At 38.3% G+C, this 23,875-nt stretch overlaps 1 protein-coding gene across 3 annotated transcripts in view; it reads left to right on the forward strand.

The window, feature by feature from the left end:
- Positions 1-292: 292 nt before the first annotated feature.
- Positions 293-23,875, forward strand: part of LOC113972006 (multidrug resistance-associated protein 1-like) — a 32,936-nt gene continuing 9,353 nt past the window's right edge. Inside the window, exons 1-19 of one of the 3 annotated variants that reach the window (XM_027692636.1) lie at positions 293-470; positions 1,654-1,715; positions 4,226-4,366; positions 5,322-5,480; positions 6,520-6,697; positions 8,215-8,469; positions 9,887-9,952; positions 10,548-10,685; positions 12,527-12,673; positions 13,821-13,905; positions 14,021-14,087; positions 15,647-15,773; positions 16,343-16,519; positions 17,048-17,215; positions 18,654-18,840; positions 20,410-20,479; positions 21,353-21,413; positions 22,597-22,816; positions 23,299-23,453. In XM_027692636.1, the coding sequence (XP_027548437.1) occupies positions 408-470; positions 1,654-1,715; positions 4,226-4,366; positions 5,322-5,480; positions 6,520-6,697; positions 8,215-8,469; positions 9,887-9,952; positions 10,548-10,685; positions 12,527-12,673; positions 13,821-13,905; positions 14,021-14,087; positions 15,647-15,773; positions 16,343-16,519; positions 17,048-17,215; positions 18,654-18,840; positions 20,410-20,479; positions 21,353-21,413; positions 22,597-22,816; positions 23,299-23,453 (2,526 nt within the window). In that variant the 5' untranslated portion in view covers positions 293-407. Of the gene's footprint in view, positions 471-1,653; positions 1,716-4,225; positions 4,367-5,321; positions 5,481-6,519; positions 6,698-8,213; positions 8,470-9,886; positions 9,953-10,547; positions 10,686-12,526; positions 12,674-13,820; positions 13,906-14,020; positions 14,088-15,646; positions 15,774-16,342; positions 16,520-17,047; positions 17,216-18,653; positions 18,841-20,409; positions 20,480-21,352; positions 21,414-22,596; positions 22,817-23,298; positions 23,454-23,875 lie in introns of all 3 variants that reach the window. The other 2 variants (XM_027692637.1, XM_027692638.1) reach the window with 2 other exon arrangements.

A 23,875-nucleotide genomic window follows, 5' to 3' on the forward strand; every position in this document is an offset into this window, starting at 1 on the left:
AGCTCCTGGCCCTGTGCAGGACAACAGAATCCCACCCCCTGCCTGAGAGCGTTGTCCAAATGTTCCTTTAACTCTGTTAGGCTTGGGGCTGTGACCACTTCCCTGGAGAGCCTGCTCCAGTGCTCAACCACCCTCTTGGTCCAGAACCTTTTCCTAGCATCCAACCTAAACCTCCGCTGACACAGCTTAATACCGTTCCCTCGGGTGCTGCCACAGGTCACCAGAGCCCAGTAAGAAGGGGATTTATGCGTTCAGTCACAAGATGCTTGGGCTGCAATCCCGGCCGCGGGACTGGATGATGCTGATGCTGATGCCGAGCCAGCGGCAGCACCGCCCTCCCCGCTCCCTCCTTCCTTCCTCCGGCGGGCGGGGCTGATGCTGTCGGATCCAGGGCGGCTGTGGGAGCTATGGCAGCCTCCCGAGGGAAGCGGGGCGGCTCCTACGAGCGGCTGAGCCCCACGGGCACGAAGGTGACGGGGCTGGCGCGGGGTCCAGGCGGGGAGGGGGTTCTCGGCGCTGCCGTTCTCGACCGCTTCGAACCCGCTGGGATCTCGGGTGGGATTCCTGCCGGGGCTGTGCGCAGAAAGCGCAGCTGATGTGTCCTGGGGGGGTGTGTCCTTTGGATGGAGCTCTGCCACAGACAGGAACAGGCGCAGGATTTAAGCAGGGAATGCTTGTGACCAGGGCTGGCACAGTGTAAACACTCCGTGCTGCACCAGCGGGTTTTTGTTTGTCAGAGGGGGACTCCTTGCCGCGTGCTTTTTTTCTCGGGTTATCGTGTAATCATTCGGCTTTTTACTGAAAGCACAAGAATTTTTGTGGAAAGCGCCGGAGGAGCCCCGGGCAGCTCCCAGTTGTGTCGGTGGGCGTCCCACGGCATCTGCCCGAAAGGGCTGCAGCTGCGTCCTTGGTCAGGAATTATTTAAGGAGGAAATTGCCGAGGGACAGAATTCACTCCCTGGGTGTGCTGGAGTCATTCCTGGGTGTGGATAAACATTCCTCAGGAAATACGGGAGAGTTCGTATTTGTTCGCCTTTGTTACACTTATCTCCAGCTCGCTATGAAATTGGCAGCAGTGCACAAGGCTCATGCTGTTCTCATTTATGTGCGTATGTTAGCAGTGCTTCATCTCTTAGGGTCTGAAAGGAGCCTGCTGTCCTCTAGGTTTTAGCAGTTGATAACTACTAATAGCTATGTTTTCAAATGGGGGGAAAAAAAAACCCACAGGATTTTAACCATCAAGATTTAGGGAAGGTTTGCTTGTTTCGCACGTGGGATGGAACAACGTGTCAGGTTGGAAGAGACCCATAAGGATCAAGTCCAGCTGCTGTGCTTTACTGTTAGTGTGATGTTACTCTAGGATATGTATGAGATCAAGCTAAAGTGGTGGCTAATATTCTCTTACAGCCAGTTAAGTTGTATTACTTCGTGAGCCTGTAGATGCCTTTCATTCTTCATACCTTGTGTTAGAGTGTATTGGTGCAAGAAGGTGACAGGCAAAAAAAGTGTATGTACAGGCATTATAATAGGTCAGAATTAAATATCTTCTGAAAACTACATGTTTAGTAAAGAAATAAAAAAAAAAACCACCAACTGTTTCTTCATTCTTTCAAGTATCATTGATACTTTTTCCCATGTTCTTTTTTTAAACAGAAATACAACACTGAAGAGAATGTTTTTTTCTTCAGTAAATTAACATATTCCTGGTTTAGCAGGTGAGAATTTAATAAGCTGCTTGTTGCTGTTCATTGATGCTCAGACAATTGAAGACTGTGCCCTTACTTTCCACAATATCATTCTGTCTTGAACCTGAGCTTGCTGTTAGATTTTTGTACAAAAATCAAAGTTCACAACGTGTAGAGGTCATATTCAAATCTGCATTGTTTATACATAGTAACAGTCATTTTATACATTATCTAATGGCATTATTTAAAACATATTTTGAAAACTAAGCACATTGTTCTTGTCACAACAGATAATACTTTTAGACAGTGGGATATAAAAGGCCAGATTAAGCTATCCTTCTTTATTTGTTATCCTTTTTTATTCATTACCTGTCTGTGTAAAGAATGGCAGTATATAAATAAGATTTCCTTTATACTCCATGTGGTGATACAACTATCTAGATCTCCAGAAACAAATATTCAGTAGTGCATGTAAGGTGTTTTCCAAGTAGCCAATTTGACGCTCATTTTCCTCCCTCTTTTATAGCAGGTCGCAAGTTATAACTGTAGCTCACCTGCTCACATAGAATAGGAAGTCTCTCTGCCTCTTGGGAAATTTTCCATCAAAAAATAGGAACTGAAAGCTCAACTCTATCAAATCACGCAGCTTCCTGTCACTTCTTATTTTGAATGTTATTTCAGACAATTTTGTGTGTTATGTTTTGTGACCATTACTAATTTTTAACATTTTTTTCTTGGAAAATTACTTGAGTCAGGCATACACACTTCAAAAATCCAAAAGGGGGAAAAAACATGTTTCTTGCTTTATTCAATATTCATAATTTTAAGGAAAAACTGAAAATTATATTTGCTGTTAATAAGATGAGACAAAACATCAGGTTGTTTCAAGGATTCAGAGTATTCACTTGAACTCTGGCCTTGTTGAAGTTATAGGAGTTCACCTTTGTTTTTCACCAATCCTTATATTCTACAGCATAAATACAAATTTTCAGTTTTCCTAAGAAGTTGTGCAGCTTACTGAGTGCTTCTGTATGACATTTATGTGTTCTTTATATTACAATATTTGCCCAAATTTTCAAGCTAGGCTGTCCTTTGTATATTTTAACCAATTTCACAATGTCTAACAAAAGAAGAAAAAAAAACTAAAAAAGGATTTCAGTTATTTAGCTATAAAGTATCTAGTTGCAGTTAAATTCATATTGTGAACGTTAGATATATTTCCTCTTAAACAGGATAGATTATGGCTCATATGTTCTCACCTTAAGTGCTTGCAATCAAAATGAGGAAGTCTCAAATTTATTGTTGCATAATAAACCTGTAATCCTATATTATGTTTCTTTAGAAATCAGGCAATCTGAAGGTTATGGTTTAGTAGGTCTGTTTATCCTCTGGCAGCAGTGAGTTTTAGAATTGAGATGCATTATGCAGAATTCTTGAACAACAGTTCCCACTTGAGTACCAATCAGTCTGCTTCCCTCACCTGTCTCAAAAACTGGTTCTTTTAGTGGGAGACTGTGTTAATTTTTGCCTTAATTTATCATGCTTAAGACAAATTCACTTTGTATTAAGGTTACATCTTAAGTAGATGTTTGGGTGGCCCCTGGGGATAGTGAGGTCCACCCCCACCAGAATTTCTCAACCTCGAAAAAAGCATTTCTGAGTCCTGTTTTGTGTCCTGTGATAAGCACAGTAGCACACACGGTAGCCCCAAGGCCAGCACTGGCACTGAGGGGCACGGGAATGATCCACACTGGGAGGGCACACGTGAGGAGATGGACACTGCTTGTGTTGCAGCCTTCAGGCAGGGAGATCCTCACCACCTGGAAAGCATGAGAGCTGCCACTGACATTCTTAAGACTAGTTTTAGTTTTTGTTGACACTTAAATGGTTAAGAGCACTTTGTTAAAACAAAATTTCAACAGCTGAAGGTCTGCTGTAAGGAAACTTCCATTGTACTTGTGCTGAAACCCAGTAGTTTAACGTTGTTATCTTGCTTAAAGAGGAGTCACAGCAAGAGTCACCATCCCTGGGGGTATTCAAAAGATGTGTAGACGTGGCACTTAGGGACATCATTTAATGGTAGACTTGGTACTGGTAGGTTGTCTGTTAAGATCATCTTAGGGGTTTTTTCCAACCTAAAGGATCCTGGAATTCAGTGATTACACACTCCTGTGGTAGAAATGGCATTTCATTCCAGATCAGAATAGTAAGTGGGTAATGGTACTGCATGTCTGCTTATGAAGTAGTGTATTTTTCTGTAAAGAAATACGGGATCAGAAATGTAGACAGATTCTGAGGTACAAAGGTTCAGATGTGACAATCTGCTTGGACTCTCCTTACTTCAGGTGAATTTCAGTGTATTGAAGGTAACTGAATATGTTCCAGTATTTAGCCCATGGCTTTTATAGGATTATATATATTATTTTGATTATAGAGTTTATTTATATACACAAAATTATATAATTATCTTTTTGAATTATTAGTTCTGCTTGTTTTGTCTGTTGTATTTCAATCTGTCTAAATTAATTGCTTTCTTTCAGAGTTATATCTACAGGCTACAAGAAGCCATTGGAAAGGGAGGACCTGTTTGAACTCAATGAAAGTGATTCCCCATACAGTGTGTGTCCTAACTTTGAAAAGCAATGGAGAAAAGAAATCCAGAAGTCTACCACAGGATTAATGTGGTCTACCACAGGATTAATGGTACTTATAATTCTGGCAATAAGCAATATCCTTTTCCAAAGTTAAGGAGTCTGGAAGCTGGAGAAGATTACAAAAATCTTTTTTATTGAACAGCCTACATTTTGTAGGCCCCTCAGTGTTGGGGTCAGTGATCTCTAGTGTGGCTGTAGAATTTTCAAACTTACCTCTTAGAATGATATCCTGTTACATTTCAACATTTCAAGTGATGAGGAATCTACTGTGACTGAAATGTACAGTGATTTTATTTGTTGATGAATTCCCATATTACCAAACTGTCCAATTCATTTCTCTCTGAACTTTTCTGTTTCCCTATGTCTTATCTTTGCATCTGTATTTCAGATAGCAGAAGAGTCTATGAGCAGCTTGTTTACTGGTAGACACTGGCTTACAGAACACACAAAACAGGCTTCAGTTTCCTTTAATTTCAACAATATTGAGTTTTACAGATATTTACATTATTATGTAAATCCTTGACAGTTTCAATCACAGTTACTATTTTGTTGTTGTAGTTCCAATGCACAGTGGTTCCAGTGTAGTTCCAAGTTCTGTAATATTAGGAAGTTCACAGGATGAGGACCTCACCTGTAAGTCCAGTAAGAGTGTGGCTTTTGCTTTTTTACTGATGAGTCTTACAGAGTCTCATCTTGCATCTCATCAGTGTTTTTCTTAGCTATTTGTGCTTTTACTCTTCCTTCCATTGATTATATAAACCCCCAAACCCTTTCTACTAGAGCATTCAAAAGTATTTGCCAATAAGGATAATTTTAAATTCAGAAACTGTTTTTATTATTTGCGTAATCTGAAAAAAAAATCCTGATATCGTTATGATGGTGTTAGATGGACACTTTAATATTACAGATTTTATATTGTAATGTGAGTGAAGTTCAAAAATATTTTTTCTCTTAATTCTGTATATGTTTTTGCAATCTTGCAGGCGTCTTACATCCAAAGAATGCTATTGAAGAAATCAAGTTTCCATAAACCGTCTTTGATTTTGCCATTATGGCAAACATTTAAATATTTATTGATTAAAGTTGCATTTCTGAAAGTTGCAGTTGATGTTCTGGCTTTTATGAGTCCGCAAATAATGAAGTAAGTTTTTAATGTGTTTTACTTTATTTTCAAAGAGCAACAGTAATAAAGGGTTACCAGTATCAAAACAAACTAAGCGATAGCTTAGATGTTTAAAGATTTTATCTTTCCTCTCTATAATTACCTAAAAATGATTTAACGAGGGAAAGGTCAAAGCAATCAGAAATTTTGTAGCTAAAGCAGAGAGAAAACTAACAGAAGTTCCACAATATTGTATGTAAGTAGTTTGTATGCATAAATAAAAAATCAAATGTTAAGGAAAAGGGACTACAAGTATACCAAACCTTCCTGCTTTTTTGTCATTGTTTTTCTATCTCTCCTTTTAAAAAAACTCATTTAAATATATAAATATAGAGAGAGCTTCAGCATTTAATGAAAACTGCAATTATTCTGTTATCATATTGTTTATACCATGAAGTTCCAATGAGATTGGTACCAAGTGGTTTTTAGAAATTGTGCTTACCACAGAGGTGTTATGAATTGATCAAACACTTGGGTGTTTATAAAGAAAAGACTTAACGAACAAAATTGTCATTAACCTTCAAATTATACCCTGAATCAGTGTAAGCCTGAACAAAATGGTTGACTATAAAACCTGTTTGAAGATATCATGGTCGATGGTTATTTAAAATAATCTTTTAGTAACACAAAAATCGGAATGTTCCTCTAGATATTTTTTCTCTCTCACTTCCATGTTTGGTAGTCGCAACCTTTCTAAGTACGAATATCTAATTATTTTTTCTTTTTTTCTTTTATGAAATTATTTTCTTTTATTCTTTATCTGTACTCCGTTGTCAGAGAAGTTAGCAATAGCACACGTCTAGATTTATATTTGAGAATTGTTTCTGAGTTAACAAATTGAAAAACACAGATAAAACCTCCCATTTTTAACATCATATTTTGTTGTGACCTTCCACCATATCCGAACCCAAAATAGCTTCAAATAAACAAGTTGCCAGTATCTCAGTTTACTGAGCTTTTTATTGTTGGTTGTTGACTTAATGGGCAGAATTTAAAATTCATTTTCTTTCATTTTCAGAGCAATGATAATGGCCAGTGAAAGTCAGCCTAGCTCGTATTGGAGGGGTTGCGGCTACGCTATTGCCCTGTTTTTTGTAGTTCTCTCTCAAACTCTTCTCCATCAGTTATACACACGTAACAACATACTTACTGCAGCCAAAATCAAGACTGCAGTTGTTGGCCTGATATACAAAAAGGTAATCACGTGTTCTTCGACCTCTCTTTCAAAACAAAACCTAAAACATACCCACAGTGTTCAAAGACAGTGTGCTTACCAGCCTGATCAAAACACAGGATGTGATACACTTGGTGACGGGATAAGAGACTGAGGTTATTTTTTGATGGTTGTTTATTTATAATAATTTGGAATTTCAGCAGCATTTCTGTTGTAAGACTCTGATCCTGAAATTACATACTTTTTGTCAGCCACGCGTACAGACGTGATATTGGAGATAGATGTAGAAACTGCATTCTATTTTGGTTATGGGTTAATTTCCCAAATTTACTGAATGACATGAGCAAACTGTTTAGGTTGGATGTCTGGAAAAAAGTAAAGGTATAAATGATCACAGTTGTTATTATATAGTAGCAGTGAATATGAGAAGCTGAAGTTTGCCACTCTGTCTCCTTTCCAGGTTACAATTTCCCCTGATTTTAGTGAAATTGCTTTTGAGTTGAATACGCAGTAGTTTCATTGGTTTTCAGGTGTTTAAAAGATGGCTAACCACTGTGGAAATCTATCTGTAGCTTAGTCCACCTTTAATAAGATACACTGAGCATTAGCTGATTTAATAAGATACAGAACATTAACTACAAGAGATACAAATGCAGAAGTAAAAGATGTTGTCTGATCTGCTAAACTTAAAAACATTTACTGTCCTGTTATTACGTAGGATTTGAGATAAGGCTGGTTTCTCAGGGCTGCACCTTTAGTTTACTTTGTTATGAACATGGCACATGGGTATTTTTACTGCAGTATTTAACCCTTAAGCATAAGTTAAGGAAAGAAATAACCAAAATCTGAGCTAAATTACTGTCTTTGTTTATTTAAAATACAGTCTCTTTTTGAAGAGTCAAACTGATTTTTTGACATAGACTTCTCAGGTGTTTTCTGAACCAGTACACAGAATTTTACTGGTAACTTGCAAATGAGTTCAATAAAGGGGTTAATTCTCTCAAGTCACATGTCAAGGTGTGTCAGTGCATCAGGTCATGAGCAGGAGAATAGAAACTTCAGTTGGAGTGAGCACATTTGGGAAGTTTTCTCACTTACAGAGCAGAGATACAACCTCTTCCTGTCTCTGAGTAGAGTTGATTAGTGAATGTCAGGTCAGGGCTGACTTGACACATGGGGTAGATGGTGGAGTGAGCTGCTGCAGCACTGTCCTTTTGCATGCAGGAGTTGGAGGTGACACAGTGGAAAAGTGTGAGGCACTAACAGGGAGTGAGAGCATGCGTGTAAGTTTATTTTGGGCGTCAGTCCCGAGACACAGGGGACTTCTGGTATCTGCCTGCCACGCTGGGGCGATAGCTGTGCTTGCTGTGAAGCCTGCTGATGCTGGTGCCTGCACTGGGAGATTCTAAGCCAGGCCAAAGCTTAGAGCCCTCTTTTGCCCATGATGCTATAAAGCGTTGCAAGTCTGTTTCACCAAGTTCAGCTTTGCTCCAGTTACTGTCCTCTTCGCAGTGTGACCTCTGTATTTTCCGGTTGCAGGCCTTAACTTTAGCAAGTTCCTCACGACAAAACTATACAACTGGCCAGATTGTTAACCTGATGTCAGCAGATGCTCAGCAGCTCCTGGAGCTGGCTATCAACATGAACCAGCTGTGGTCAGCACCTTTTCAGATCATCGTGGTTGTCGTCTTCCTCTGGAAGGAGCTTGGCCCCTCAGTCCTAGCAGGTGTTGCACTGCTGCTTTTGGTTATACCTGCAAATGCACACATTGCAGCCAAACTAAGAAGGCTGAAGGTGAGATATTTGAATAAGCACAATAATTAAGTTGTCGTAAAACAGTATTAGAACAGTGTTGGTACATCTGAGCTAACCCGCAGACAAATAAACTGTGCCAAGGTGCAGCTTCTTTTCAGCGAGGGGAGGAAGTGTAACTGCAGAAGCCAAACCATATGTTTGATAGCTAAACTAGCGTGTAGGTTGGATACCTAAATTTTTATTATTCTGAAACAACACTTTTGTATTACTAAAAATCACTGTATGACTCAATGTAGGAGACAGCTATGTTTTTTTTACATATTACATGAGCTGATTCCATTCAGTAAGGGATTTTGTAGGATTATGGCCCTCTTCAACTTTTATTATTCAGACTAAGCTGCTCAGTAAAAATTTAGCATGTTCTCCTGAGGTTATGGGAATTCCCCTGGAGGTACTGTGTGTGTTCTGATTTCTTTTATGCTTCTCTGATGCCACAGATCTCTTGGCACTGTATTGCCTGTTACTATTATTATTTCTGTGAGCTCCACTGGAGAAAATACTACAACCTTAAGTTTTGCGTTGCTTTCAAGGCAATTAGTTGTCTTATTCTGCCTCTGATGGTGTAACATGCAATGAAGAATGTCCCCATTAATTCTTTTTTAAGGCTGTGACAGTTTAGAGGCATTGAAAAAAAACCCAAAAAACCCTCTCACCTCTTTTGCAGGTGAGGTGCAGCAGCTGCATTTTTACTTAGATCCCTACTGTGACATGAGAGAGAGAGGAAATACAAAGGACAATAAAATCATTCTGTCTCAAAGTTTTCAACTTGTTATTGTGTATGAATAAGACTTCAAACAGTAAAGAGGCTGTTAATGAGTATTTTTGAAATGTCAGATGCAGAAGAGCCTGAGTGTAGCATAAGAGTGAGAAGAATTTCTGGTTTTTTGGTTCTTTTAATAACAATGTATTAATCAGTAACAGAGGAAGTTTTCTTCCTAATTTGTGTATATATTCATATATTGTAATATCAGTGTTTTATATTCATATAGTGCTACATAGATATTCATGTATGTGTGTGTATTTAGTGTTACACTATATTATTATTGAGTCTGTATTTACCTGCTTACCAATTTTGAAGATTAAAAAAACATTACCATTCATGAACACCCTGGGAACTGCAAGCCTATTAAGATTTTAATTCAATGGAAAGAAAAATAAGCTGGACAAGAATTGAAATGTGCAATTAAGCTATTTTAGGGTAAAATAGTTATTTTAATGTATTTAAGCCCATCTAATTTTTTTTTACTATATCTATCTGAATCTGGTATAACTGCAGTGCTAATGTGTTTTTCAGCAAGGTAAAAATAGCATAAAAGTGTCTTCAGTGCACTGCATATTTTACTTTCCAAATGCATTTGTTTTTTGAAAAATGAAAACGTTGCTGTCTTTTAACCAGAAAAGCCAAATGAAGTATTCGGATCAACAAGTCAAGCTACTAAGTGAAATATTACATGGAATAAAGGTAATGACACAACTAATAAGGGGTTTTGTTTTTTTTAGTTAGGTTGTAAAGATAGTAACTTATTTTAAAAACTTAGGTTTTATGAGTAGTGTTTCAGCTAACAATGGTAAAAGGTTAAAGAGAAAATGTTTTAACATAATGTGCTTAAAGGGTTTTTGGAAGATATTTACTGGTTTAATTTGATTTGAAAAACTCACTATCCATGATGCATTCATTTTACTACCATATTTTTCATGAAAAAACGTGTTAATAGATGTCTTAAAATACTTATCAGAGTGAGATTGTAGCATAGAAGAAAAGCACTTTTAAAAATTGTCCTATTTTTGTTATTTATCCTGTTTTGAAACCAGCTCATCCTTTATGATACATAAGGGACACTTTGAAATCTGATGAATTAAGAGTGACTAAAGTACATTTCCCATAAGAACAACCTAATTTAAAGTTATGTTGATCCTGATTTTCTTTGTAAAACATTCACATTTTTCTAGTTTGTCATTGCTGAATATTTGAAAATGACGCTTGGAGATTAGGTTAATTTTTGAAGCCTGGTCACTGCTTTTTTGTTTTAATAAAGTATGTCTGTTTGATTGTCTAGATCCTGAAACTTTATGCATGGGAACCTGCCTATCAGAGGAAGGTCTTGAGCATTAGAGAACGTGAAGTGGATGTTCTGAAGTCATATGGATATCTGACAACTTACTCCTTGCTGACCTTGACATGTATTCCTTTTATGGTTGGTTTTATAAAAATATTAATTTGTGCAGGACTGTTTCTCAAGTTCCCTGTTGCTTTAGTAGCTGACTGACTCACAAATGTTACCTCCCAATACCTCAGAACATTAAATTTTCAACATAATATATTTGAATTCCCAGGTTACAATAGTATGTGTATGACTAGAGAAAAAGGAGAGAGATCATGAATTGACCAGGGTTTTAAAGATCTCCGTTAGTAAGTCAGAAACCAAATCCAAATCTTCTGAATCTCTTGTCACTGCTTTAATTATACTGTTTCTGTTGCATAGAACTCAAGTCCCTATGAGTTTTAAGGGAATGTATTTTCTGTATTTCTTTGCTATCCCCGCTCAAACACTAAAACTCTTAAAACATGAAAAAGAAAAAAACAACAAAAAAAAATATGAACCAAATTCATCCTAGCCTTGCTTCAGTGGAATTCTATCAGGAGTGCATTCAGATCTTTGGACCTTTACATCCCTCTGTTAAACTCTATTGGAAAGTAAATGGAGACTTCAGGGCCTTGGGATGACTGATTAAGGTATCAGGAGCACAGGGTTCTCCTCTGTCCTTCGGGTTGCAGGGAATAAGGGAAGAAACAGGATGAGCAAGCTCCAAGCCTAGTGTCACCAGCAGAATTTTGGATTTTTGGATTGTGGTTTGATCTATACAACAGCAGGCCTGCTGGCAACAGATGGGGTGCACGTGTCTCAAAGCAGGGAAGGATCTTTGTGCAGGAGTTAGAGGGGATCATTGAGAGGGCTTTAAACCAGATTTGAAGGGGGAAAGGGATAAAACTAGGCTCACTAGATATACTCCAGGGAAATGCTGTGGGTACCAGTGTCAAAGGCTTTGCTAAAAGAAGGAATTCCTAAAGGTGCAGGAACAGGACATCCCCATGTACTGAAAGATGAGCTGTAGAGAGGAGGCTGACCTGGCTGAACAGAGAGCTTTGGCTGGAACTCGGGGCAAAAAAGGAGAGTTTATGACCTTTGGAAGAAGGCTCAGGCAACTTAGGAGGACTAGAAGGATATCATGAGGTTGTGCAGGGAGAAAATAAGAAGGCCCAAGACCCGACTAGAACTTGTCTACTGCTGTAAAAGACAATAAAAAGTGTTTCTATAAATAAATCAGCAACAAAAGGAGGGCCACAGAGAATGTCCATCCTTTGTTGGATAAGAAGGAAAGTTAGTGACAAAGGCTGAGGGAAAGACTTTGGTACATTTACTGTCTTCTTTTCCTCAGTCTTCAATAACGTAAGACCAGTTGTGCTTCAGGTACCCAGGCCCCTGAGCTGGGATACAGGGACAGGGAGCAGAATGAAGCCCCCATAATCCAAGGGAAAATGGTCAGTAACCTGCTACATCACTTAGACACTCCCAGGTCTATGGGGCTGGATGGGATCCACCCAAGGATACTGAGGGCTCTTGGAAGTGCTCAAATGTGACACCTATCTAGAAGAAGGGTCGGAAGAAGGGTCTGGGGAGCTACAGGCCAGTCAGCCTGACCTTGGTGCTGGGGTAGGTCATGGAGCTGATCATCTTGAGTGCAGGGCAAGCCAGGGTGGCACCCTGAGATGGGAAAGTTGTTTCATATAGTTTAATGTGTGTCTGATTGGGTCAAACACAGTAGCCATGTTTTTAGTTCACTAAAATTGTAGTATTTCTGCACTCAGTATTGCAGCTATGCATTAACTTCTGTGTGCAGCAGTTACAGAGTCTGTGTTTATACAGGAGCAGAAATGGGATCTTCTATATGAAAACAAGAACAGTATCTGTGTATACATTTTAGTTGTAATGTGATTTGCTTCTTAATATATCTTTTTCATATTTTTATTGAAAAGGTCTCATTGGCTACATTTGGAATCTTCTTTCATCTGGACAAAGACAATGTTTTAACAGCAACTAAAGTGTTTACGTCTATTTCTTTATTCAACATTTTGCGACAGCCTTTGTTTGATTTACCCTCTGTGATCTCTGCTGTAGCCCAGGTAAACCTACTGTGAACAAGTGCTATAAAAGGCTAATTTTGTATTCTGTCATATTTCAACCATTTCTAGGAGTGATGAAGTAACTTAATTATTTTAAGTTACATTTTGTTGAGGTGAAACTGCACAGTATTTTTATGAAATGCAAAGCATGAAGGCTGTTTAAAGGATGTCTCTCATTCTTTTAAGTACAACGAAAATTAGGTTGCACACCTAATTGTGACTGAGCTTTCTGTTTCTTGCTTTCCTTCCTTCAGTGGACTAGACTCAACTTTTGCTCCTACTCTCTCAACTTCCTCACAGAAGATAAAATATGAACAATTTGGGCTGCACATAGTTAAATCACTGAGCCACTCTTGTATATTGGAGCCCTTGGTACCAAGTAGGGGAGACCCATTGTGGACTCTGCTATTCTGGTTTTGTCAAGTCACCACTGAAGGAAGCAGAGAAAAAAGGAGTAGAGCTGCTGAGGATCCCATGTCAGCAACCTTCAGGCCTAATGGTACACCAATAGTGTTGCCACCTGAGTTGGGAGCTTCTAGCTTTTAACACTCTGTTATTTATTATGGATGTATCATATGAGCTGCTCATGAATGTACTGGGTCACAGCTAGTACACAACTCAGCCTTTTTAAAAGAGGGGACCACTGGAAGCCATTACTCATCCTGATTTGATTTCATTTATGATTAGCCTTTTACTTTTCCAGTTGGTTAACTTCTAGTAGCTTAAAAATAAGCACAAGCCCAAGTTAATGTCACTTTGTCACAGCAGTGATGGACATCTCATGATGCACTCGCAGTAAAATGTCTTTCTTCATTCCATGGAGGGAGACTTACTGTGCACTATTTCTTAACAAAAAAAAAAAAAAAGAAAAAATCTAAACCTCGGGTTTATGAAAACAAACCAATTGAGTCAGAGGAACTGGACATTCAGGGTTTAAATGTATCTTCGAACACTGGCTTATTGATCACTTTAGATTGTTTAGTACTTTAAGGAAAATGTTTTTGAAATATCTAAAGACCTTTTGTGTCTGTCATCAAATAAGATGAGGAGTCTGTCTTTCCATATTATCTAGAACTTTTAAAATATTATTTAAAAATATAGGGATCACAGACATATTATAAATATTGTATATATGTTCATTTTGTAGACCAAAGTTTCTCTGAGCCGTTTAGAGGATTTTCTGTTTGCTGAGGATCTTAACCCCGAGGATGTCAGTACAAACTACAGTGGAAGTAAGCAGTAGTTATTAATTTTCAATTGGTCATGATTTTATATGGAAGATTATTAAGAAACTCAACTGAGGGGATGGATTAGCAAGTCTTTGCTCTATTTTCTTTACTGCAACAGATCATGCTGTTGGGTTTATTGGTGCTTCTTTCCGCTGGGAGAAAAATGGCCTGCCAATCTTGAAAAAGTAAGGTATTTGTTACTTATTTTTATGAGCTCCTTTGGCAGAATGTGATGTCTGTAGAGATTTTGATCAGGTTAAATGTATTCTGATTCAGATTAATTCATGATGTTACATACCAAAAAGAACATAAATTATTGTTTTCAGAGTTTCCCGCGTGATCAGTGTGCTCTGGAAAGTCAAATCTGACCTAATCTCCCTGATGCTCCCAGAGGAACCTCGTGAAAGTGCATGTTCCCCAACACTGAACTGTATAACTTTTATGGGAAACCCTTCCCCCTCCCCTCCCCTTCCTTTACTCTCCTCGGTTTCCACAAGGGAGATTTAATGGCAACCAGTTTTTTAACTGCAACAAATCTTTAGCTGTACCAATTTTCCCTGATTTGCATTTTGGGGAGCATTAATTAACTGAGAAGATGCCCTTTTGTTGGTGTAGCATTTTGTGTTGCCTACAACTAAGCTAAGGTAGTTTATGCATCCTTGCATTGAATACTGATCTGAAAATTGGGCTGTGGCTTCCTTTGGAAAAAGCAAACAAGCAAAAATTTGCTTTTCTCAGAGTGGTCCCTCCTGCCTGAAAACACCCCTCATTTTTTTTGTCATTTCTTAACAAGGTATTTGTTAAGTTTAAATTCAGCTCTGCCTAAACTGCTATGCAATGAACACATTGGAGGGTTAGTAAGGACATGGCATAACCAAACCTTGGGGTGGAATGGATAACCTATTTGATAAATACAGCTGTTTAATGTCACTAAAAGTTGATAAGTACAGCTGTTAAATGTTACTAAGGAGCTGAAGAGGTTGAAACCCACACAGTCTAACTGTCTCACCACACTGTCTACCCTGTTCCTCTCAGGATTGGGGCATTGAGTGTCCACATCTCAGCCACCAAAGCCTTCAATATAGTGTCCAGTCATGAGCTGCCTTCAGCATCATATACAGACTTTGTTAAAGTCTGGTATAGTCTCTGGGTACAGTCTTTCTCTACCTCATTTATGTTTCCAACTCTAGTCTGAAGGGACTATGCTTATTGTAGCATAAGGCCTTCAAATCAGAGCACACTTGGATCCAGAGAGTATGGAGTACAGGTGCTGCATCTTGTATGGTGAAGTTTATGGTTTTTTGGACAGCAAAATACACTGATTCTGAAGGGCAGCTTTTATTTACCCAAACAACTAGTTTTTTTCCCTGAGAGGGATCACATACTGGCTACAGTAGATGCTCCATGAAAGGTCCAGCAGTTGATTGTCAGAGTAAGATGGCATGTGAACCACAGGCCTGAGAAGAATACAGTACGACCACTTACTGTTTAGGCTGTCTGCCATTTGATTTGATTGTGACCAAATGAAAGCACAACCTCTAACTTGAGACAAATAAATTTATCCTTAAAGTCATTAGTGCAGTTCTCGAAATGGTACATAGTCTAAAGATGTGTAAACTGAAGTACTAATTTCTCATAGTTCTAAGGGTAATACAGAGTCTTTTTTTCTTATAGTGGCCACAACCCATCCATGATGGAGTATTTACAGAGAGGATAACTAATTTTTCTTCCTCAATATTTCCAGCTTGAGTGTCAGCATTCCTGAAGGCTCTTTAGTTGCTGTTGTGGGACAGGTTGGATCTGGGAAGTCATCTTTTCTTTCTGCTGTTCTTGGAGAAATGGAGAAACTTGAAGGAACAGTTCAGAGAAGAGTAAGATTGTCTGTCTGTGTCCCCCTGCCCTGCACACTCCTCAATACCTAAATTAAGCAGAACTGATTAATAGATTTTCAGAGGGCATGTAGCTTAATGTAAGAAAATATTTCAGAGCATTTCCAGTTATGGTTCCTATCCTGTAATCTTACATTTTAAAGCTGACATGTTCCACAGCATGTTATATAAAATACAAGCAATCAAACGGTATTTTGATTTCTACTTAATACAGACATATTTTGCTGCATATAAATATTACAATGGATGCCTGTTTGTCAGTGTGATCTTTCCCTGGAACACTTTACTCCACGTATGTCCCAGCTCTGTCTGTTTTATTTGAAGTCATATGGGTTTTTATAATAATGATAGGCAAGCTGTCATACAGTAATATTCAACAGATTGCTTTTATTACCTGACTTAATAAAAATTTTAACATTTTAATAATGATCAAGTTTTGGAAGGAATTGCTGGTTACTTTGAGGCAAAGCTGAAATTTCAAATTTATTTTTAAATGCTATTTTGTATATTCACACAGCCTAAGTAAAAAAATTGTTTCCAATTCTTTTTAGGGTTCAGTGGCTTATGTTTCTCAGCAGGCTTGGATTCAAAATGACAGTTTACAGGAAAATATTCTCTTTGGTGCAGATCTAAACAGGCCATACTACGAACTTGTTTTAGAGTCTTGTGCTTTACTGCCAGATTTGGAACAGTTACTGAATGGAGACCAAACAGAAATTGGAGAAAGGGTGAGAATTTGAGGTGTCAGAAATAATGCAGTAAGAGAAGTTATGGCTTTGTGGTTTATAATGGCTTTATTATGTTTATAATTAACAGTAATGACTAATCAGTACTCAACCAAGTACCTCTAGCCCATCTCCTTACTTAGCTTACTTACTTTGAACTTCTGTTCGAGCTCTGAACTCTTATTAATTTTTAAAATGGCTCTTTTCTCTACAGATGTTTGTGTCAGCCCTGTCCTGTTTTCCGGGGGTTTCCTCTGTGCTGTAAAATGTCTGTATGACTAAATAAAAGTTATTGTTTAATTTTCCAAAGTACCTTCATTTGCCCATTTTGGAGTGGGAATAATCTGCAGAGCCCAAACTTTGCTCTAATTACTTGAAAATCCAAATGTTGCCTTTCTATTTTCATATATAGTATAAAATCTACTTTGATTACCTGAGAAAAATAGAGATGAGACTGAGTATGATACACTGGTCTTCTTTAGTATTTAATTTTTAAATGTGGATTATTTTGACTTTGCTTTCTTTTCTTAGGGTGTCAATATAAGTGGAGGGCAGAAGCAGAGAGTGAGCCTTGCTAGAGCTGTGTACAGCAATGCTGACTTGTATCTCCTGGATGACCCCCTGTCTGCTGTAGATGTACACGTTGGAAAACATCTTTTTGAGAAGCTAATTGGCCCTTCAGGTCTCCTAAAAAGCAAGGTAAAGTAGGATGGCTTCCTTTTTATCCACTGCTTTGTATGATGTATGGCCAGTCTTCGCGAACTAAGATTTTGGGAAAGGTCTTTTACCTTTCCAGCCTGCGCAATGGATTTTTTAGGTGAGACACAGCTTGTGCTGAACTGAGCCCACCCTTTAATCCTAAGGTTCATCTGCCGGGGCCAAGCGAGCTCAGACAATGGCAGTGAAGTCCTCAGGATGTAGGTTTGTTTAGAGTGACCTTCTCTTAGATGGATGGCCTTACAGGGCTGACGAGCTCCATCTGCCCGGGGGAGTCCCGAGGGAGTATCCCTGACCGGGAATCAAACCCGGGCCGCAGCGGTGAGAGCGCCGCATCCTAACCACTAGACCACCAGGGGTCCCACTGCTTTGTACAATACAGCAAACATGGTAAAAGTCCCAGTCCATCTGCAAAAGTTCATCTCTTACCTGATATGTTGATGAAAATTATTCGGAACAAAGAGGCTGAATAAAAAGCACAGCTAATTGTGCCAGTTTGAAACTTATTGGGTAGACACAGCACAGATTGAAGAATGTGGGAATCTGAAAGACTCATATAATAGTTGCTCATCTGTTCTTTACTGGCAGTTTTTGAGGAGTGCTGTGGTGTGCACATGGAAGGCAGGGAAGAGCCCTTTGTGGTCACACATGATGCCTCACTGCAGCAAACAGGTTATAGCCAGTATAGGTTATAGAAAGAAGGGCTTCTTGTTGGACAAAGAAGTTCTTAGGGGAAAGTGGAATCTGAAGGAATAGATTCTCCCATTTGAAAACTGTTGATGTGGGAAGGTAAGATAGCTTGTAAAAATCTCTCCTCAGTGTTGTGAATTAGTACAGATTATTCCTGCTGGCTGCTGCCTGCAAAACACGTATTAACATGAAACACTTACTATTGTGTCTACATTTGTTGCTTCATAGATGTCCTTCACTTCGCCTCTCTCCCTTCTCCCTTTTCTTAGTTTACCTGCTCAATGTATAAGTATTTATACATTGGCTGTAATTATTTGGCAGAGGCAAGAGCTGTAGTAATGGTAGGCTTCTGAGCAGATTTTAATATTGAGGCTATCATCACTACATGTAGTACATTAAAACCTGTAGTATCTAGGTGTTTTTTTACAACCTAATCTAATCCATTCCTGAGCAGGGAACAGGTAAGAAACATTAAGGATTAAGGTAAATACAAGTAACAGCGAATAGCTATAAGCTTGAAATTTAACATTACAATCGACCATTAAAGGAGTATTATAGTAAAGTAGTCAATAAATAACAGCAATAATAATAATGATAATAATAAAGTAGACAAATAAATGAGCAGAATCACAGAAGAATGACATTATATCATTTCAACAATCATAACTGAGTGTCTGCTTTTACTACATGTTTATGTTTACATGGCAAAATGGAAAACATTGTGTTTCAGACTCGTATATTGGTGACCCATAACCTCACACTCCTGCCTCACACTGATCTTATAATAGTAATGGAGGAGGGCAGAATAAGTCAAATGGGGACCTACCAAGAACTCGTTTCAAAGAGAGCTAATTTTGTTGAACTTGTTCAAAACTTCAATGCAGAGCGTACAAGAGAAGAGACAACCCCAATGGAAGGTGAGAAAATTTTTATACAGTTTGCTTAGTATTTTTACTTTTCATTGCAGCTTCTCAAAATATTCCTCCTGAAAATGTATAGAAGAATTGCTGGAAAATATAGAGCATTCCTGTCTATGTTTTGCTATAGAATTACAGTTTATAAGCTGAAAAAAAAAAATCTGGCTTTATTGTCTTGAGATCAAATGGTATGATAAAGCCAGCTTATGCAGCTGGTTTCAACTTTTCCATACTGTATTAGTCACCATGTAAAGTTCCCTGATTCTCCTAAGGATTCATCACCCAATAAGTAGCATATGGACATTTCAAATTAATCTTGCAGTGTCAATGATTTTGTCCTGTTCTGTATTGGATAATTCCCATTTCCATCACCTTAGACTGCCGTAACCACAGAGCACAGCAGGAGAAGCAGGAGAATATGGTCTACTTGTAGGAGAAAAAAATTCATTAAACTTTTACTACTCTTATTTAATACTTCCAGCCAACAAGTAGACAGTGTAAATAAATATTGCATAATCCCTTAAAAATGCATGCAATCATTCACGTGGATTGGGACTCAGCTTACCTCTCTACCTGAGTTGTTCAGTGTGTGCTCTTCATGGAGCTGTGGGAAAGAAGTAGGTACATTGACCATTCAGTCTGACCTGTTTTCGTAGTGTACTTCAGGAGGAGATTAATTGTGGGTCTTTAATTTTGAGAGAAGAAATCTATCCAAATGAACAGAAGAGTCCTATAAGACCTAAGTGACTGCAGATGTTTATAATGCTGGTTTCCAGTTATCTTAGCAACTCTAAATTGAGCCTCTACTGGCCCTGTACTGGAGTCAGTGCTCTGAAACATTTGCTGGGGTTTGATGGGGAGGAGTGGAAAGACAGTACAGCAAATTTGCAAAAGGCAGCAGTGGGCAGTCTTGTGTTAGCTCTGTTGGGATGACAGTGTGAGGTAACCCTGTAAGGAAACATCCACTATTCACAAAGGGTAATAAAGAGAGGGGAGGGGAAACGAAGTCATGAGGAAAGGAAACAGCATACACTGTGTTGTGATGCAAAACTGTACAGCAGAGGTGCACTCAGCAGAAGGGCTGGATGTAGAGAACATCTTTGTCTTAACATCTGTTGAGAAAAATAACATCAAATAAAAAAAATAAAAAAAAAAAAAGAAGAAGAAAAAAAGCAGTTCCTGGAAGAAAAAAAGTGTTTGACTCCTTTCAATAACACAAAAAACCCAGTAAGCTTAGCTTTCCAGTCATGATCAAAGAATTCTTTGAGATAAACACTAATGTTAATATTTGCAGGAATACTAATACTTTCATTAGGCAGGAATGGTATTCCAAGGATACTCTAGGCTCATGGGGGAGATTTACTTGCTGTCACAGTTCTAGCATTTGGTCACAAATGTGTCTGTCTTGTGTAGTAGCTGTCCCAATATTAGGTCAAGTTAAGGAGTTCCTATTTTAAAGTACCCCTATTCATCATTTTGTCCCCATTTTTTATTTCTTGCTTCTTGTACTGTACGTGTCTACTCATGGTATAATACTGAAAAGATTTCTCTACTTTTTTTCCATTGTAGTGAGTTCTTCAAAGGAAGAGGGCCAGCTGGGAAGGAACCTGCAACAAAAAGGGCTACTGAAACATGAGGAGTAGGTATTAAAAAAAAAATATTAGCCATTGCTTAACTGATGCAATGCTAGAACAACCCTAAGTGCTGAAGGCTGTGACACCATGATTCAACATGTAAACATGGATTAAGCCTGAATGCCCATTAGCAGTTCCTTGGAGAGCGTGTCTGGTTTCTTTTTATACAAAAGAAATCCAGTGAATGTGCCACGAGTTCAAGAGATCCAGTCCATGGGCTGCTTCACTGTGTGAACCAAAGTACGTTAGGCAGGAGTGAAGGGGGCTTTCAGAAGACCAGCTGAAGCCTCTGGTGGGGATGCACCCACAATTCCCAGACAGCAATTTGACTTCTTTATGTATTATATTGTTTATGCTCCTTTTTTTTAATGTTTATGTGTCTTTTTCCACCTTTAAGAAAACTCATGGGCTCCCAAAGAGTTGAATGACCTCCTGGATCACTATGTAAAGCACAGTAGTGGTATATTTGCAGTGGTAGAGGATAGTGCAAAGACGAAGTAGAAGAGACTCAACCTAGAAAGTTAAGATGGTGTAGGTCACTTAAACTTAACCAGTCTGGTCCAGAAGTAGTAGAATCAGATGTGTCAAACAGTAAGAGAGACCCAAGTTGCCTCAGGAAAGGGTGGTCACACATCTTCAGCAGGGCAAACTCAGTCTTACCTACACATAATTATACAGGAAGTGAAAAGGCCATACCTAGTCTTGTCTTCTGACCATAACGTTGTTCTCACAACAAAAACAGAACAGCTCAGAACAGTTTGTGTCTCCATAGGAAAAATTTATGTGATTTTATAGCATCCATTTTTGTTTGGGAATAAATGGATACATTCTTTGCATGAGGACTCACAAGAAGATTTGAAAGTGTTTCTTGTTTGCAGCTCTTCCTTTGGTCAGCAGAAAGCACACACTAACAATAAAGAGAAAGTTGCTGCTGGCGGCGTAAGTATCACTAATAGAAAAAGCTTTGACATTTGTCTTTATAAAAATGTCTTATTTTGCAGCTGCAGTTTTTTGTTTCTTAGATCTCTTTACTGAATTTAAAATAAACCTTACAGATTTTCACCAAATTTTAAGCATGTGGTCAGAGATTTTCTATTTTGATGATCTGCTGCTGGCTGTATTTTCATATTATGCCTAAGTTGACCTAGTTTTGCATATTTTGGAAAAAAGATGATTAAAAAGAACTTTTATTTCTGTTAGAAAAACATTCTGTCTATCTTTAGGAAATTTAAACAGCTATGTGCTGGAGCAGAGACTAGGAATTTTGCATAGTAATGCTGCAGTACTGTTTTATGTTAGAAGAACACTTTCTACAGTTTCCATTAAAAAAATCTGCCAGTTGCAAGAGAGAGGGAAAAGACCAAGTGAAACACTATGGAGAAGGCCAGAGCTTCTTGTGAAGCTGTAGTTCCGTTGAGATAAGAAAATGGGGTGGAAGGCTGAAGAATTTCTAACAAGATGGTAGAAATAGGCACTTGGAAGAAAATGAATTTACAGAAGAGACAGAAGAGTTTGTGCCAACTGGAGCTCATTTCACTTCAGATCCTGTAATGAAATGCAAGAATCTGCTCCTACCAGTTCTGCCTTTAAAGTGGTCTAGCTTACTTCAGCCCTGTTAGTCATCATCTACACCAAGAATGAGAACTTTCTCCTGCTGTCACTAATTTTCTTGGCTCCAGTAGCCCAGAGTGGTAGTTCTAAAGTTTCTACCTTCATTGATGAACATAGTAAAATTTGCTTCATACAGATTGTCAGGAATTGCACTTCTGGTTGGTTCATTGGTTGTTTTTTATTTTCTTTTTCTTTCTTTTTTTTGTATAATCTACATATGTAAAAGTCTGACACTGGAAAGTATCTCAAGCAAGATTGCCTATGATATGTATCATTAAAGAACAGAGTCTAGTGGGAGACAAAAGCTTTTCACAGTAAAATTTTATATACCTAATTTATCAGATTTAATTAAGAAATTATTTAGATTTATTCCGAATTTAATGTATCCAATTCCCATGTGTATTTGCCTTCAAGAATGATGATGATTTTATGAGTAATTTTTTTTCAAGGTGAAGGTTTTGTTTATGATTTTACAAGTACCTTCTCTTTTTCATGTATTCTTTTCTTTTAGATGAAAATGTCAGTTATCTTGAAATACCTCCAAGCCTTCAACTGGCGATGGATGTGGTTAACCATAGCTGCTTATATAGGCCAGAATGCACTAGGCATTGGACAAAATCTGTGGCTTAGCACCTGGACTGCAGAAACAGCACAAGTTAGTGATTTCACAGAATGGAAACAATCACGAAACTATAAGCTTTGTATCTATGGGCTTCTGGGATTCATTCAAGGCAAGGATGAGCATTTATGACTCTTTTCTCACTGTTTGCCAAATTTGATCTGCCTGAATATGTGTCAGTAAAGAAATAGTGCTTGTTGTTTCATGGTGTGCAACACAGTATAATAGTTAAACTTGGGGAGAGCAGGAGCCATATTACAGATGTGTAGAAGAAAATGCAGTTTAATTTGATATTTCTGTGAATTCTTGGAACATACACATGTAACTTAATGAAGCTCTGTTGGCATCTCAATGAAGTGGGGTTTCAGTATGGATGTGAAGTGGTGTGCTACCAGACGAGACTTAACTGCAGGAAGATCATACTTATGAAGTAGTAAGATGTATCAACAAAATGCAAATATATATGTTTGTAAAACTGAGAGGAAGCGCAACTATGGGATTGCTCACTGTGCTAGAAAACAATGACAGGAACAAACTCCATCCCTTTTCCCAACCCAGCCATTCATACTGTCTTTCAATTTTTCTATTCCCAAGGCCTGCTTGTTTGCTTTGGTGCTTATGTGCTCACCAGGGGATCCCTATCTGCTTCCCGGGCATTGCATCATCAGCTGTTGGACAACGTGCTGCACCTTCCCCTGCAGCGTTTTGAAACGAATCCAGTTGGTCAAATCATCAGCAGGTTCACAAAGGTAAAGGGAACACTCATGCAGAGTTTTCCATTTTATGAAAATGAAGCTTGAGTGGACTCGGTTTTAATTCCAGTTTAACATTTTAAAAAAATAATGATATGAAAGAAAAGTACTGCAATATCTAGCAATAGGAAGCTGTTCCAGTGCGTAAAACTTAAAAAACTGTCTCAAGCTATTTTCTTACAAAATCATCAAAACATATTATTGGTAGAAGTTGTATAGAGCCTATCCAAGATCATTAAGAGGTCATTCCTCAAAGACCATTCCTGCAGTGCAACTGGTTTATCAGACCTATATCTGGTCTATTGTTTAAAAAAAACCTGTATTTTTCTTCAATAATATCATGGAATCATAGAATCAGCTGGGTTGGAAAGGACCTCTGAGATCATCAAGCCCAATCCTTCATTTCTTTTTATTTTTTT

Source organism: Neopelma chrysocephalum, unplaced genomic scaffold (genome assembly GCF_003984885.1).
Source record: "Neopelma chrysocephalum unplaced genomic scaffold, ASM398488v2 Primary Assembly neopelma1_87, whole genome shotgun sequence".
Classification (NCBI taxonomy): Eukaryota; Metazoa; Chordata; class Aves; order Passeriformes; family Pipridae; genus Neopelma; species Neopelma chrysocephalum.